The sequence below is a fragment of the Engystomops pustulosus genome, chromosome 1 (genome assembly GCF_040894005.1).
Source record: "Engystomops pustulosus chromosome 1, aEngPut4.maternal, whole genome shotgun sequence".
NCBI classification, from domain to species: domain Eukaryota; kingdom Metazoa; phylum Chordata; class Amphibia; order Anura; family Leptodactylidae; genus Engystomops; species Engystomops pustulosus.
In genome coordinates this window covers 177,670,914-177,686,493 of record NC_092411.1, presented here as the reverse complement: position 1 = coordinate 177,686,493, position 15,580 = coordinate 177,670,914, and the positions used below count along the sequence as shown (strand labels likewise).

General features: G+C 40.5%; 1 protein-coding gene across 1 annotated transcript in view; it reads left to right on the top strand.

Moving 5' to 3' along the window:
- The first annotated feature begins 3,621 nt into the window (after window positions 1–3,621).
- LOC140068103 (low-density lipoprotein receptor-related protein 2-like) overlaps window positions 3,622–15,580 on the top strand; it is a 52,843-nt gene continuing 40,884 nt past the window's right edge. Inside the window, exons 1-8 of the mRNA XM_072113975.1 lie at window positions 3,622–3,780; window positions 6,007–6,120; window positions 6,739–6,858; window positions 8,960–9,187; window positions 12,212–12,325; window positions 12,566–12,685; window positions 12,830–12,955; window positions 14,316–14,525. Coding sequence (XP_071970076.1) covers window positions 3,699–3,780; window positions 6,007–6,120; window positions 6,739–6,858; window positions 8,960–9,187; window positions 12,212–12,325; window positions 12,566–12,685; window positions 12,830–12,955; window positions 14,316–14,525 — 1,114 coding nt within the window. The 5' untranslated portion in view covers window positions 3,622–3,698. The remainder of the gene's footprint in view (window positions 3,781–6,006; window positions 6,121–6,738; window positions 6,859–8,959; window positions 9,188–12,211; window positions 12,326–12,565; window positions 12,686–12,829; window positions 12,956–14,315; window positions 14,526–15,580) is intronic.

Here is a 15,580-nt window from a genome sequence, read left to right as displayed (position 1 = left end):
ATACACCTGTGTAGGAAAGTGGGTTTGATCCAAATCTCCCGAATTGGCCTTTTTTACTACTTTTTATATTTGCACTTACGCATTTTAAATATGTATTTTTTACCTTAGTTCACATATTACTCAGCCATATATATGTCGCTTCAGATACCTTGCCGTGCGCCGGTTTATTGGTCACATGACCTGTTGTCATGTGACTCGGCACGATGCCGGTTTCTCACAATGGGTTTGCGGCATGCGGCATTATTATCCTCGGGTCACATGACCGGCTGTCATGTGACTGGCGGATATGATGCGCACACACGCGCACTGCACCGGATATGACATCACGCGCCACAATTGCAGTCCGGCGCTCCACACCTGGTATCATCCATTTGCTCAGGTATTTATACCCAGCGATTTCCACACACCAATCACCCCTGATGAAGCCACTGTGAGTGGCGATACGCGTGGGGCTCTCCCAGCCCCTCACCCTCTGAGCCTGGTAATTATATTGATTATTCTTTTTTGTATATTTACCACATCCTCTTACTCTAGAGATCTTGTTTGATTATATACATATATTTTTCGGTGTATAGTTGTCATCTGACGGGCCGAGGGTTTTTGGGGCTGGGTAGGGAGGGGTTGTTTTTTCATGGACCGTATCATGGGTCCTAACCTCCCTTGGGTTTTGTATAGAGGACTTTTTTCCTTTTTAAATGTTTTTATTGGTTTTTTGGTTTGGTGTGCAACTTCTATGTTATGTTTATATTAAATAAAGATCACATATATTTTGGAATAGCACATGTTTCTTTTGCATGATTGTACAACTAGTTTCTCATGTGCCCAGCTTGCTACCTCTGTGTAGTTCCCCCTTATCTACTTTTCCAAATGACATGTCTACTTTATTCTTTGGGTTGGGACGATTATGGGGATACCATAGGTACTGTAGGTTTTATAATGTTTTCATACATTTACAAAAATTAAAACTTAAAAATTAAATTTGGGGGATTTTGCTGTTAATAACTTTTTCATACTTTGGTGTACGGGTGGAGTGGTGTCGTTTTTTGCAGCATTTGATGCCGTTTACAATGATATCATTTTTAGGACTGTGCGACCTTTTGATCACTTTTTATGGAATTTAATTTTTTTTTTAAATGTAAAAAAAGTGCCGTTTTTGAATTTGGGAGCGATTTTCCTTTACAGGGTTAAATGCAGTGAAAAAACGTTATTATATTTTGATACATCAGGCATTTTCGGAAGCTGCAACACCTAATGTGTTTATGATTTTTACTATTTATTTATATTTATATCAGTCCTAGGGAAAGGGGGGTGTTTTGAGTTTTTAGGTTTTTTTATTATAATTTTTCTTTTAAACTTTTTTTTAATTTTAATTTTTACTATTTTTCGGACTCCCTAGGGTACTTTAACCCTAGGTTGTCTGTATGATCCTATCATATACTGCCATACTACAGTATCGGAGTATATGGGGATTTTACTCCTCATTCATTACAATGTGCGGCTAATACATTGTAATGAATAGGTTAACTCGAAGACCCGAGGCTGCCATGGCAACGGATCACCACAACCCGATGACGTCATGTGGAGCGACGATCCTCAGAAAGATGGAGGCGCCGCCATTTTTATGAAGCCGCCAGCGGAGTTCAGCGCGAAAACACCTGCGATCGGTGCTGGAAACGCCTGCGATCGGGAACGAGCCGCTGGTGTTTTGCGCTGCTTTCATGCAAAACACCGGCGGCTCATTCCCGATCACAGGCGTTTCCATAAAACGCTGATGCGAACAGGCCACGGACCACCCTGGTGGGTGTTGTTTTGTCTGCGTTTGCAAACGCAGCCAAAATGCAACGTGGGACAGCGCCCTTAAAGTGTCTTAACTTTTCTCCCCTACATTTTTTTGTCTGTGTGGCCGTGGTCACATGATCCACTAGGTGTCTGTTCATAACGCGGCACTAGCGCACAGGTAGCGTACAGGTCCTCGGCCTGAACGCACATGCATTTTGCATGGGATTAATGAGCCGATCATGTGCGTTTCTCTGGAAACGCATATGTGTTCGGTCCGAGGACCGCCCCCTGTGCGCTAGTGTCGTGTTATGAACGAACACCTAGCGGATCGTGTGACTGTGGCCTTTTTTTTTTAGGGCGCGTTCACATGTTCTGCTAGCATTGCATTCATAACGCGACCCTAGGGCCCAGAGGGCGGGGCTCGTGGCGATCGCATATGCGCTTCCAGAGAAACGCATGCTATCGGGTTATCAATTGCATGCATTTCACGGGAAACGCATATGCGAGCGGCCCGAGCCCCACCCCCTGTGCGCTAGCGTTGCGAACGCCACACTAGCGGAACGTAGGAACGCACCCTGAGGGCGCGTTCACACGTTGCGTTTTGGTCGCGTTTTCATTGCGTTTGGAACGCATATACAACAGCTGATGTGAGGTGATTTGCCTAATTACATTACCGTTTATGTTTGTAAATGCAATGTTAACGCATGCGTTAACGCGTTGTTAACGCATGCGTTAACATCGCGTTTACGATGCATTTTGTAAACGGAAATGTTACCAGTGATGTAATTAGGCAAATCACCCCTCCTTAGCTGTTGTATATGCGTTTCCAACGCACTGAAAACGCAGGTCAAAACGCAACGTGTGAACGCGCCCTGAGGTCTGTTTTCATTGTGATTTTCAAAGCGGTTGCGTTTTTGAAAATGCATGCATTTGTGGTCTGTGTTTTGCAACACATGTGATTACACACACAAACAGCAGGGAGAAGATCACTGCATTCCGCTCGCAACGGTAGCAGAAAGTGTAATTGCAGCCTTAGGGTGAAGACACACATGGCGTTTTTGGGCCGTTTTTGGGCCGTTTTTACTAAATGCGTTTTCAGATCGTTAAAAACGCATGCGTTAAAAAACGCATCCGTTTTTGTCCGTTTTTCCGAAATTGCGCAATGAAAAACGGACAAAAAACGCAAGCGTTTTCAAAAAACGGATGCGTTTTTTAACGCATGCGTTTTTAACGATCTGAAAACGCACTTAGTAAAAACGGCCCAAAAACGGCCCAAAAATGCCATGTGTGTCTTCACCCTTAACATATTCCAAGAGACACAGTCTCTGCCTGCAATTACTGCACATCAAGCATTGTGTTTTTAAAAAAGAAAACACAAGCAAACATTTGAAAAATGCATGTGCAAAAATGCATCTGTTTTCAATGTGTTTGAAGTTGCAACAAAAACGCCACGTGTGTCACAGGCCTGAATAGATGACAACATATAAGTGAATGAAGCTACTGCTCCACTTTTCTTTAACGGTGATGCAACACGTGACGTTTTGAACACGTTTTTGGCCCGTTTTTAAGCAGTCCGTCAAAAAACGTATGTGTTTTTGACCAGTTTGAACAAAGATAATTGGTCAAACCTGTCAAAAACGTAAGCGTTCTTTTAACAGACTGCTTAAAACCGGGCCAAAAACGCCACGTGTGCCATCACCCTAACACCACTACGGGTTTGGATATCAAAAACTGCATTTGAAAACCTGTGGGAATGCAGCCTTGGAAAAATGATCCCGGGATAACTCTAATCATGTGTGACAAATCTTGGGCTAATTGCCAGCAACTCCCACAAGATAAATTATTGTGCTACTAGGACAAACTTGCTTTATGATTCTTTAGTTCAGTGTCACTTATGTCTGTCCTCTTTCTATGTTTGCATGCAATCTTGGAAAACCATGAGGTGGACGTATGTGGCATTGAGTTTAGTCCTATTTGCTGGATTACTGGGATGCTTACAGGGTAAGTAACTGTTTATGTTGTCTCTTGAAAACGCATCCGTTTTTGACCAGTTTGAATTAAGATAATTGGTCAAACCTGTCAAAAACGCATGTGCATCGTTTTTTACGATCTGAAAACGCACTAACTAAAAACGACCCAAAAACTGCGTTAAAACGCCACTTGTGTCACCACCCTGAGGCCGGTGCCACATGTACTGCTTTGTCTGCGTATGAAAACGCAAAGGCCGACAAAGCCGCACCCACCGTGGCGGGCCGGTCGCATCGGCGTTAACACAAAACACCGGCGGCTCATTCCCGATTGCAGGCGTTTCCATAGACAACCGCAGACAAAGCGGTACTTGTGGCACCGGGCCTTGGGGTGATGCCACACATGGCGTTTTGAACTCGTTTTTAAGCAGTCCGTCCAAAAACGCATGCGTTGAAAAACATATCTGTTTTTAACCAGTTTTAATAAAGATAATTGGTAAAACCTGTCAAAAACGGATGCATTTTCGAAAAACGCATGCGGTTATTTGACGGAGTGCTTAGACTGACCAAAAACGAGTTCAAAACGCCATGTGTGGCATCACCCTTGTCCTGCGTTTTCATTGCGTTTGAAACGGCTGAGGAGAGGTGGTTTGCTCAATTACATTACTGTTTACATTTGTTAATGTAATTTTAACACATGCATTAACAAAACACCTGCGTTAATGCATTCTTAACGCATGTGTTAACATTGTGTTTACAATGTTTTGTAAACTGAAATGTTAACAGTAATGTAATTAGGCAAATCGCCTCATCTCAGCTGTTGTAATCTAAAAACGGCCCAAAAACGGCCTAAAAACGCCATGTGTGTCTTCACCCTTAGGCCGGTGCCCGCGGCCCGATCGCATCGGCGTGTCTATGGAAACTCCTGCGATCGGGAATGAATGTTTTGCGTTAATTTAATGCAAAACACCGCCGGCTCGTTCCTGATTGAAAACGCCATCGAAACGCCGATGCGATCGGGCCGCGCACCGCGGGGGGGGGGGGGGCACGGCTTTGTCTGCATTTGCGTTTGCAAGCGCAGACAAAGCGCTACGTCTGACATCACCCTTAAGGTGAAGACACACGTGGCGTTTTTGGGCCGTTTTTAGTTTTCAGATTGCTAAAAAAAGTCATGCGGGTTTTGAAACGGCATGCGGGTGATGTCAGACGTGGCGCTTTGTCTGCGCTTGCAAACGCAAATGCAGACAAAGCCGTGCCACACATGGCGTTTTGAGCCTGTTTTTGGTCCGTTTTTAAGCAGTCCGTTAAAAAAACGTATGCGTTTTTGACAGGTTTTACCAATTATCTTATTAAAAATGATAAAACCCGCATGTGTTTTTAAAACCCGCATGTGTTTTTAAAACCCGCATGTGTTTTTAAAACCCGCATGTGTTTTTAAAACCCGCAGCTTAAAAACGAACCAAAAACGGGTTTGAAACGCCATTCATGCGTTTTTGAAAACCGTATGTTTCTGTAAACGCATCTATTTTTGACCGGTTTTTCCAATTATCTTAATCTTATCTTAATCTTTAATCTTTAACATCTTAAAACTGGTCAAAAACTGATGCGTTTTTCGAAAAAACGCATGTTTTTAACGGACTGATTACAAACGGACCAAAAATGGGTTCAAAACGCCAAGTGTGGCATCACCCTTAGGCCGGTGGCACACGTGGTGTTTTGAACCCATTTTTGGGCGGGTTTTTTGGGGGGTGGGGTGTTTTGAAAAACGCATGCGGTTTTTGACCGGTTTTAACAATTATCTTAATTAAAATGGGTCAAAAATGGATGTATTTTCAAAAAAGCATGCATTTTTTTTTTTACGGGCTGCTTAAAAACGGCCCAAAAACGGGTTCAAAATGCCACAATCCGACGCCCTTGGGGTACGGTCACTCATACCGCTAGCGCTAAGTTTACAATCGATATGCTAGTGCAATGGGTGCGTCTGACGATTGCGTTTGCAGTGAAACTGGAAATTCTAATGAGAACGGGCTGAGGCACAGAACCTTGCACTTGTAAACGCAGCACTAGTGGTATGTGTGACCGTACTCTAAAGCAGGTCTGCGAGGTAAGCTCTGCCCAGGACAAATGCCGCCATAGGGGCTGTTTTTCCCTGTCCCTTTTATAGTTTGTTTTTTTTAACACTGGAGAAGATAATTTGTTTATGCCAACAAATCTTAGTGATTTTTAGAAGTAATGAAAAATATTGCTATTTGTTTCCCAGATCCTTTGATGTGCAATGAACTGCAGCAGTCTGTATGTAAAGATCGGTGCATTCCAGTTTCCTGGCTGTGCAATGGAGAAAGGGATTGCCCTGATGGCACTGATGAGCAATGTGGTGAGTTCTATATATGGATTTTGTTATATATTTATTTCTCTTATGAAACTACCCTAAGGAAAATGTTTTTTTTTGGTGAGGAACATTAGGTATCCCCTATTCACAGATCACAGGGGATTTTGGGGGGGGGGGGGGGGTGTCTTGGCTGTTGAAAACGCTGCATTCAAGTGAATGGAGAACAGTAAGTTTTGGACTGCTTTGTGCAAATACCTGAACGGCCAGTACAAGGATCTCTCCAAAGATCTTTTTATACCTAGGCCTGTGACCAGGACAAGAGGGCATCCTCTGCACCTAGAGGAGAGGCAATTCTACCATCAACATAGACAAAGGTTCTTTACTGTAAGAGCAGTGAAACTATGGAACTCTCTGCCGCAGGAGGTTGTTATGGCGGACTCTATGTACGTGTTCAAGGGGGGCTTGGATGCCTTTCTGGAGAGAAAAATATCACAGGGAAAAAAGCATTTTGTTTAATTCCTACAGGTTGGACTTTATAGACTTTTTTTTTTTTTTTTAGCGCTGCGTACTATGATATTATATATTTAAATGATTACTGGGACACTGAATGTTTGAGATTTGTTTCATGTTACATTTTTGAAGCTTTTTTTTTTTTTTAAACAGATATCCCATGTCGAGGTGATATAAATGCTTGGCAATGTGACAATGGAAAATGTATTTCTAAAAGTTGGAAATGTGATGGTGTTAATGACTGTATGGATGGCTCTGATGAAATGGACTGCGGTATGTATAACATGTCTTTTCTAGTGTGTACTACTCTTGGACCCCATTCAAATTCCCATACGGGCCCTGTGATCCATCTGTGGTGAGCACAAAGCTGCTTGGATTTCAATGGGGTGGGGTGAGGAGCTGTGTGCTATGCCCCTGAACCCATCCGGGCAAGCATAGGCCACGAGAATAAGACCTAACCCTTTTATTCTTTGTTTACAAGGTTAAAAAAACTTAAATCTTTTTATAAAAATTGGATTTAATCCTGAAACATTAAGCACAGGTTACTGGTAAAGAAGACTTGTGTGTCAATGACTGCTATATTTTTACTGTGTGCTGCCCTCCTCTAAATTCACTTTTTACAGCCTATACCAATCAAATGACATAATTGCATATCCTGGCTAAAACAATCTTCAATGCTATAGCTCAATAACAGACTTAACCTCACAATAGTGTGACTTCATTAGATCACTATCCTTAAACATGCAGTTAAGATGAAACTCTTTTAACGTGTTTTACACAACATTTTTTTTTCTAGTTCAATTTTAATAACTTTAAGTGATTCTCTCCCACAGTTGGGGTTAGAACCCCACCACCTGTCCACCAGGCTTCCACTGTTATTTGCACTTTCCCGCAAATGTCCTCTTCCTTGATATGTAGGCTCGCCTTAACTCACAAGTGCTTAGTGTTCTAACAAGACTTCATTGGGCCCTGTAGCAAACTTTTGATTGGGGCCCTGTATAAATAAACCCCCACTGCCCTTATCCTACACATTACTTAACCCTTTCACGACCCGTGACGTAATCGGCCGTGGGTGCATGGAGAGGGCTCACGGCCCTCAAAAGGTTGTATGGTCCTAAAAATAACATTGTAAATGTCTTCAAAAACACGACACCTCCCAAAGCTCCGTATACCAAAGTATAAAAAAGTTATTAGCGCCAGAAGATGGCAAAATCCCCCCAAAAAATTTTGTACAGGTTTTAATTTTTTGTAAATGTATGAAAACATTATAAAACCTATACAAATTTGGTATCCCCGTAATCGCACCAACCCAAAGAATAAAGTAGACATGTCACTTAGGGCATACAGGGAAATCCGTAAAATCCAAGCCCAAAAGAATACGGCACAAATGCGTTTTTTTTTTTTTTTAAACAATTTCACTACATTTGGAATTTTTTTTTTCCCCCTTCCCAGTATGCGGCATAGAATATTAACCCCTTACCAACATGTGATGTAATATTACGTCACATGCCGGGTGCATGGAGACTGCTCACAGGCTGAGCCCTCTCCATAGCTGGTAAGTTTTTGCTGCATATTGCAGCAAGGGTTTACCGGTAACAACTGCGATCGGTGCCAGCACCGATCGCGGGTGTTCTCCCGTCGCTATGGTAGTCTCGGGTCTTCCGAAGACCCGAGGCTACTTCAGATTAACCTATTCATTACAATGTGCTACCAGCACATTGTAATGAATGAAGAGTAAAATCCCCATATACTGCCATACTGTTGTGAACTTTTCCTGCTTCCCAGTACACGGCATGGAATATTAAATACCACCATTTTGAAGTGTAATTTGTTACTCAGAAAATAAGCCATCACACAGCTCTGTACATGGAAAAATTAAAAAGTTAGATTTTTGAAGGTGGTTAATGAAAAATGAAAACGCAAAAACAAAAAAGGGCTCTGGGCTTAAGTATAGTTAGTGTTAAAATAAAAAAAATGAACCCTTGCTATTGTAGGTGCTAATACAGCATTTGTTCTAAATTATTTCATTAATGTGACAGATTGCCTCCAAAATCAAAGGAAATGGCTTTCCATCTTGCAATACTGCTGTGTTACCATGATCTTTATACAAGTGCATAATATTGCAATTTCATAGAGAGGACTTCTAGAATGTGCCCAGAGCAGCTGAATGTGCCCAGAGCCAACACCAATATGCCTTATGGCAACAGGGGGGCATTTGAGGCTCAGTACTACTATGGCTATCATGGAAACATGAGCACATCATAGAACTATTATTCTGTATTTATGATTTGTGGTAAGGTTACCCTATTTTTACTGTGAAGACAAGATCTTGCAACATAGTTAGGTAGAACTTTAATAGATATGTCTGTTCTAGCTTGCACAGGTAACAAAATCCAGTGTGCCAACAGCAGTGAATGCATTGATGTATGGGAAGTCTGTGATGGTTATCAGGATTGTGAAAATGGTTCAGATGAACAGAACTGTAAGACCCAAAGTTGTATGGAACATCAGGTGCAGTGCAAGAATAAAGTATGCATTATGGCGTCCTGGCAATGTGATGGAATAAACAGCTGTGGTGATGGATCTGATGAAGACTCCTGTGGTTAGTATTTTCAGATGAAAATTTTAGATTTCTGTAAAGTTATTTGTGAGCGCCACTATTATTCCACCCATAAAAAAAAAACAATACTTTTATCACCTTTAAACTTAAAGTTCACAAAATGGTATCAACAAAAAGCATCAGCTTGTGTGCTGCTAATACAGCTCTATACACCCATGTATGAAAGTTATGAAAATTGTTTTTGAAAAGCTTATAATATTTCTTCTGTAAAGGACTTAAAACTCTACAAATTTTGGTATATCTGTATTTCTTCCTCCAATCCGTAAAGGGACCATCTTAAATGGATGGGCAGGTTCATCAATTATTTAGTGTGGGTCTGGGAAGGTACGGAGCAAGAATTCAATGATGACACATTATAACACTAACCACATGAACCTCAAGTTCACACATAATTTTGTGGGGGAAAATTGTATCTATTCCTTACAGAAAAGAAACGGCAAGCAACTCTATTCTTCTGGCTACATCTAACCACACCAAGCATGTTGTTAACGACATATCGTATGGAGAAATGGTGAGAGCCAAAAGAAAAGGCACTAAATAAAACCTGGATAAAAAGATTAAAATGATTAGGGAAAGATAACTTGAAAGAGGATATGAAGAACAGGTCCTCAATGCAGTGGAGAGGAGAATCAGAAAACCACTAGAAACAGTCTATTACAGGATAAAAAAGGGAAACAAAGTATAGTGAGGGTAAAAAGAAAAAAAGCGCCTATCACCTTTTGTCACAACATTTAGTAGACAAAATTTCTCCTGATAATTTGTTTATTTTATCCCAAGACCCTGAATTACAAGAGGTAATATCAACTGGAATCTGATTTGTCTAGAAGGGCCCCTCTTTAGGATCGACAGTATCCCCTAGCCCAGTGGTGGCGAACCTATGGTACTGGTGCCAGAGGCGGCACTCAGAGCCCTTTCTGTGGGCACCCGGGCCATTGCCCCACCACACCAGACAGAACTCAAAGAATCCTCCTGCAGTTCCAAGCAACTTAAAAGATGCTACTTTGTCATGTTTTGATACTTACTTCATTACTAGGGACTGTAGGAAGAGGGAGAATGAGTAGACAGGGCCGAATTATCTTTGGAGGATCTTCTGCTGGCCCCACAACTCTGTGTACAGAGGGACACTGGAAAGAAGCTAAAATGATGAAAATTTTCCATCTTTCTTTCTACTATGTTACTGTCCTCAGGAGGCCAATATGATTGAAAGTTGTTGAACAGGGAGCAATAAATTACTACTTTAATTTTTGGTTGGCACCTCACGATAAATAAGGGGGGTTTGGGGTTGCAGTTTGGGCACTCAGCCACTAAAAGGTTCGCCATCACTGCCCTCGCCTGTTCTCTGGCCACAAAGTTTTTTTTTTTTTTTTATGGATATCTAAATAAAGACGAAGCAAGTTTTAACTCGCCAACACTGTGCTGGATGATAGTTTTTTCTTTTAAGATACGGTTTTGATCCGAGGGAAGGGGTGACTGTTTTATTGATTACGTGAGGCAGCAGAGCGGAGTGTGTCGTTGTCTTGTATCACGTGGACTAACGGGTCGGATTAGCACTACCCAATAAGAAACTTAAAGAAACTTGCAGAAACTTACTTAAAGAAACAGAAGCATACAGGCAAAAGGTCTAGTTAATAAAGAATGTTTTATTGGAAAAAATATATCACCACAAAGACAATAAAAACATTTAAAAATGTGACCATGTCACCACTACACTATTCCTCAGGACAGTGGAAACGCATGAGAACATCCATTGTCCTCATACTCCAGCTCCCCCTGCTGGCCAAGACCAAAAAATGCATAATATGCAATACTATGTAAGAAAGCGGCTGGAAACTGTTTTATATATGCATATGGGCAAATCAATACAAATCCTATACATCTAAATGAGAGCCCATAAAGCTCCTATGCCAGAACAATTCTGAATATAACACACTTTACCTGTACAGCAAGGCCCAACAGAAAAAGGGGGCTGGGGATGTGAGCCCCACGTGTATCGCTACCTTTTTTGTCTTGTATCTATCTAAGCACATTGTCAGCACAATCCTGAAGGGTCTGCTGAGCTAGCGCCCGCCCACACCCTGGAAGCTTACACTGACCAGCGTATTCAGAGAGGAGTTAAAACGGAGGTTACTAAATGCGGGGTTAAAATTGATTTTTAATGTGTAACATGACTGGGGAATTAAAATTGGAGAATTATCTTTTATGGACAAACTATTTTAATGTGGCATTTGGACCCCACAGTGAAAGCAGTAAAAGTTGTAAAAGTTATAAAAGTCAAACAAATCTATGGGGGGGTGTGTGTGTGTGGGGGGAATAAAGAATTCTTATCTGTAGCTTGTAGTTAGTCTCCTCACACTGCTGCTTGCCAGCAGGAAGTGTCTTTTGTGAGCTTGTCTTTGAATGGAGGGGCAGGAGGCAGAATGACAGACGGCGTGCAGAAAAGAGAAGCTATTCATGAGAAGAATCTGCCATGCCCAATCCTAGTCGAAAGATTTACTAGAATTGTGTACACTAGGACAGGTTGGATTTAGATCTGTGAAATAGTGTATTTTTAATGGTGAACTAGAGTGTTTTGATACGAAGAATGCATTTAATAATCTTTTTTAATTTTTAATTTTTTTTTTTTTTTTTTTTTTTTTTGGAATACCTCCAAGTCCCTTTCACTGTAGAATCTGTGGACTGTAAAATATATTTTTAACTGATGCCAAATCACTGATATTGAAAAGTGCTTAGATGTTAAATTGTATGTTACTCTCCTCTCCTAAATATAAATCTATATCCCTTTGAGGGTTTACAGATTCAAATATGGTTACGACTTTTTTTTATAATTTCCTACTGAGAATTGGTAGTGTATTCCTGCAGAGTAAAGTCCAGTAACTAGTAAAACTTCTAACTCATTAGCCTATTGGTTCAATGCTGTAGAAGAAAACTTGTGTGTGTGTGTGTTCAGATCTTGCAAAAAACAAGGTTTAAACAGAATTATAATCTGTTTTTTCTTTTTGCAAACAGAACTTTGTGCTCCTGGTTTTTATAAATGTGGTGATGGAAAATGTATAAATGGAAGCCAAGTCTGTAACAAAGAAGTAGACTGCTCCGATGGCTCAGATGAAACAAACTCTTGTGGTATATATTTTCTTTGTTTTTGATTTGGTTAACACTTTAAGTATACAGTACATTTACAGTAAATAACTGCACTGGTTTGTAGGTATGAGGGAGTTTTATTGCATTTTGGCCATTTACTGATATACTTCAGCAGTATTGGCTTATAAAAGTGTCCATGTATAAAGCAACTTTGTAGGTGCACACTATCGACTTTTGAGATGGATGTTGTCTATTACCTTGTGTGTTTCCGATTGTGCTCAGGTCGCCAGTGCTCTGAGGAAAATGGTGGCTGCTCACAGATATGTGAAGATACTGCATGGGGTGTCAACTGTTCATGCCATGAGGGATGGAAACTTCAACCAGACTACCATAGTTGTGCTGGTGAGATTTAAAACTGCTTTGTTGCATTGCAAAGTGGTTGTACATAAATGGAAAACCATGGTTGGTTCCAGAAATAGAGCCATAGCTCACCATAGCTTATGTTTGATATTGCAGCAGTCTGTCTGACTTTTTCATAATTTTCAGATCTTGACGAATGTTCCCTGGATTATAGTCCTTGTCAACAACTTTGTAACAACTCCGAAGGATCCTTCACTTGTGACTGCAGTAAAGGATTTGTACTTAAACATGGGACAGTTTGTGAGGTTATAGGTAAGCAAAATGCCTACATTATAGGTATAGGTCTTCAACAGTTAATTTTTTTTTTTTCTCAAATTACTTCAATTGCACATACCAATAAAATTATATTTAATCCAGGGGTCATATAGTAGACATACAGTGTATGTAAAATTCTATTTTCTTTCTGAGTTAAATATTTTTTTTTATTTGTATGAAGAGAACATTCTTCTGTTTTTTTTTTTGAGCAGCTCAGGGGGAAATATGATCTACCTAATAATCGATTCTATAACTATTTAAAATTGCACCATGCCCTCTCATCATTATTTCCTGAACCCAGTCTTCCCATCTCAGACTACCCACTCATTGGTGTTATCCATTCCCAGGGCCTGGGTGGACTAGTTTCATGATTTACTCACCTAATATGCATTAAGGCAGAGGCAATACCGCTCCCTGCGGTCACTAGATGGAGGGAACTGATGCCCACTCTAGAAGAGAATAGTAAGGCAGATCTCCTTTGTTCCTACCTACAGGTTTCACCAGCTGTGAATAACAAAATGATCCAACTTCATATTATCCACAAGTTATCTTACTCCACTAAGACGATTCAAGATGCACCGTATCCCATTCCCTGTATGCCACAGGTGCCACTTTGCACATGACACATTCTGGCATATATGGGATTGCCCCGTGCTACAATCATTTTGGTCAGAAGTGGTTGCTTTGCTTTCCTCAGTCCTCCAACTCCCAGTCCCATTATGACTAGAGGTGTGCCTCTTTGCACTTAGACAAGGAAATATAGCCCAGGTATGCTAAAACGTTCTTGGCATCCACCCTTTTCCTAGCCACGAAAGCTATTGTCCTTTGATGGATGGACCAGAGACCCCAACACTAAGCATGTGGAAAGGGATTGTTAATAATACAATTCCATATGAAAAAGTGTATAAAAATAGGAAGAGCCCAGATAAATTCCACAAGATTTAGGACTGGTGGTGTTCATCTGACCTGACCTTGAGATGTAATTAGGTGGTTACTGAGATACTTAGGTGGGCGAGTGTTTCCGGCGCTCCAGGAAAGGCGCAATGAGACGAATCTTTGTCTGCACCGAAATGGATCTTTTTCTTCTCTTGGTTTTAATTTTCTGATTTGTGTCTTCTTTGTTACGATTTATGTTAGGGTTACAGGCTCTTTAATTTGTGTACCTGCGTAGCACCTCTCAATAGAGTCCATTCATTAATCTGAATCAATAACCCACTGCATGGGTTTGTCCTGTTGTAAGATCCTGTAGCTATCTGCACATTACCAAATGTTCAATATTGTATTATTTTTGCTTGTACTTTGTTACAGTAAAATGAGTTTAAAAAAATATATATATTTTTTAAAATTCTTTCTGTAGGTAACGCTACAGTAATACTGCTTGCGAAAAGAGGTGAAGTTGGCATAGTGGATGCTAGGAGTGGTGACTACCAGCATCTTTTTTCAGTTCGGGGTCAGCCTTTCGCTGTTGCTTATCATTTGTTTAGCGAATCCTATTTCTGGATAGATGAGAACAAAACTCTGCAGTCCTTTGTGATTGGAGGAAAAAATTCTACTTCCCTCTATCCAGGTACAGCAATTACTTATTATGAAATAACTTGAGACAAAATTAAATATTAAGTTTTATGTTTGCATTCAAACTCCTCCTAATATTGTGAAATCTTCTGTGATCATAATACTTTTTAATTACTATGTGACCTCCCCTCCGTTTAACCATTTTACCAGTTCTATTACTCTATGGGCAAGTCAATTGATAAAGCGACATTCTTATGTGGTGCATTAAGAGGAGCATGTATTCTCCCCTTCTATAATAGTCCCCCAGAATTAGTGTTGTATTGCAATCAATGTCTGTTTCAATCTTTGGGCTGCACAGAGTGGCAAATAAGAGGCCTTATCTAAGGTATGGGAGGTTATGTGATTCACTAGAAGGCTGGATGGTTTCATTTAGTTTTACTTTAAATCTGAGATGATTCTTATAATAAGCAGCATCTTATAGTCTGGAAAATACGGTACATCAAAGAGAAAGTCTTTCAAAAAAGGAAAATTGTTTTAAACCAATTAAAATATCCCCGTTGGTCACACACAAGCACAGCACACACAGATCTGCTACATCCACACATTTTCACACATAACTCAGACACTATTTGCTCCAGGGAAGAATCAGGTTGTGACTTAAAATTCTTTGCTGCCTGTCACAGATGCATCATCTTTACAGAATTGGCCTTTGCGAAGGACAATGAAAATGAACTGCAAACATCCAAAAAGATGTACTGATAATTATAAATTACCCCAATTTTAGACAATGAGCATGTAATGTAACTGACATAAAAAAACTTTTAGGAAATTCAACCCTATAAAGGGAACCTGTCTTCAGAAATTGACCTAATAAACCACTACCAGTATGTTGCTGAACAACTTAAAGATCATATTTCTTTTTCATGTGGTGACATGAAAAAAAACAACTCTGAAGTGAGATGTAAATTGGTTGAGGAGGTGGAAATCAAGCCATCTCCCTCAGAATGGTCCTACATCACTAACCAGATCTCCTGAAGTCCAATGCACAATGTTAATCACAGAGTAGGAGGCATTCGGAGCTCTCCACCTTGATGTCTGTTAATCTTTCTG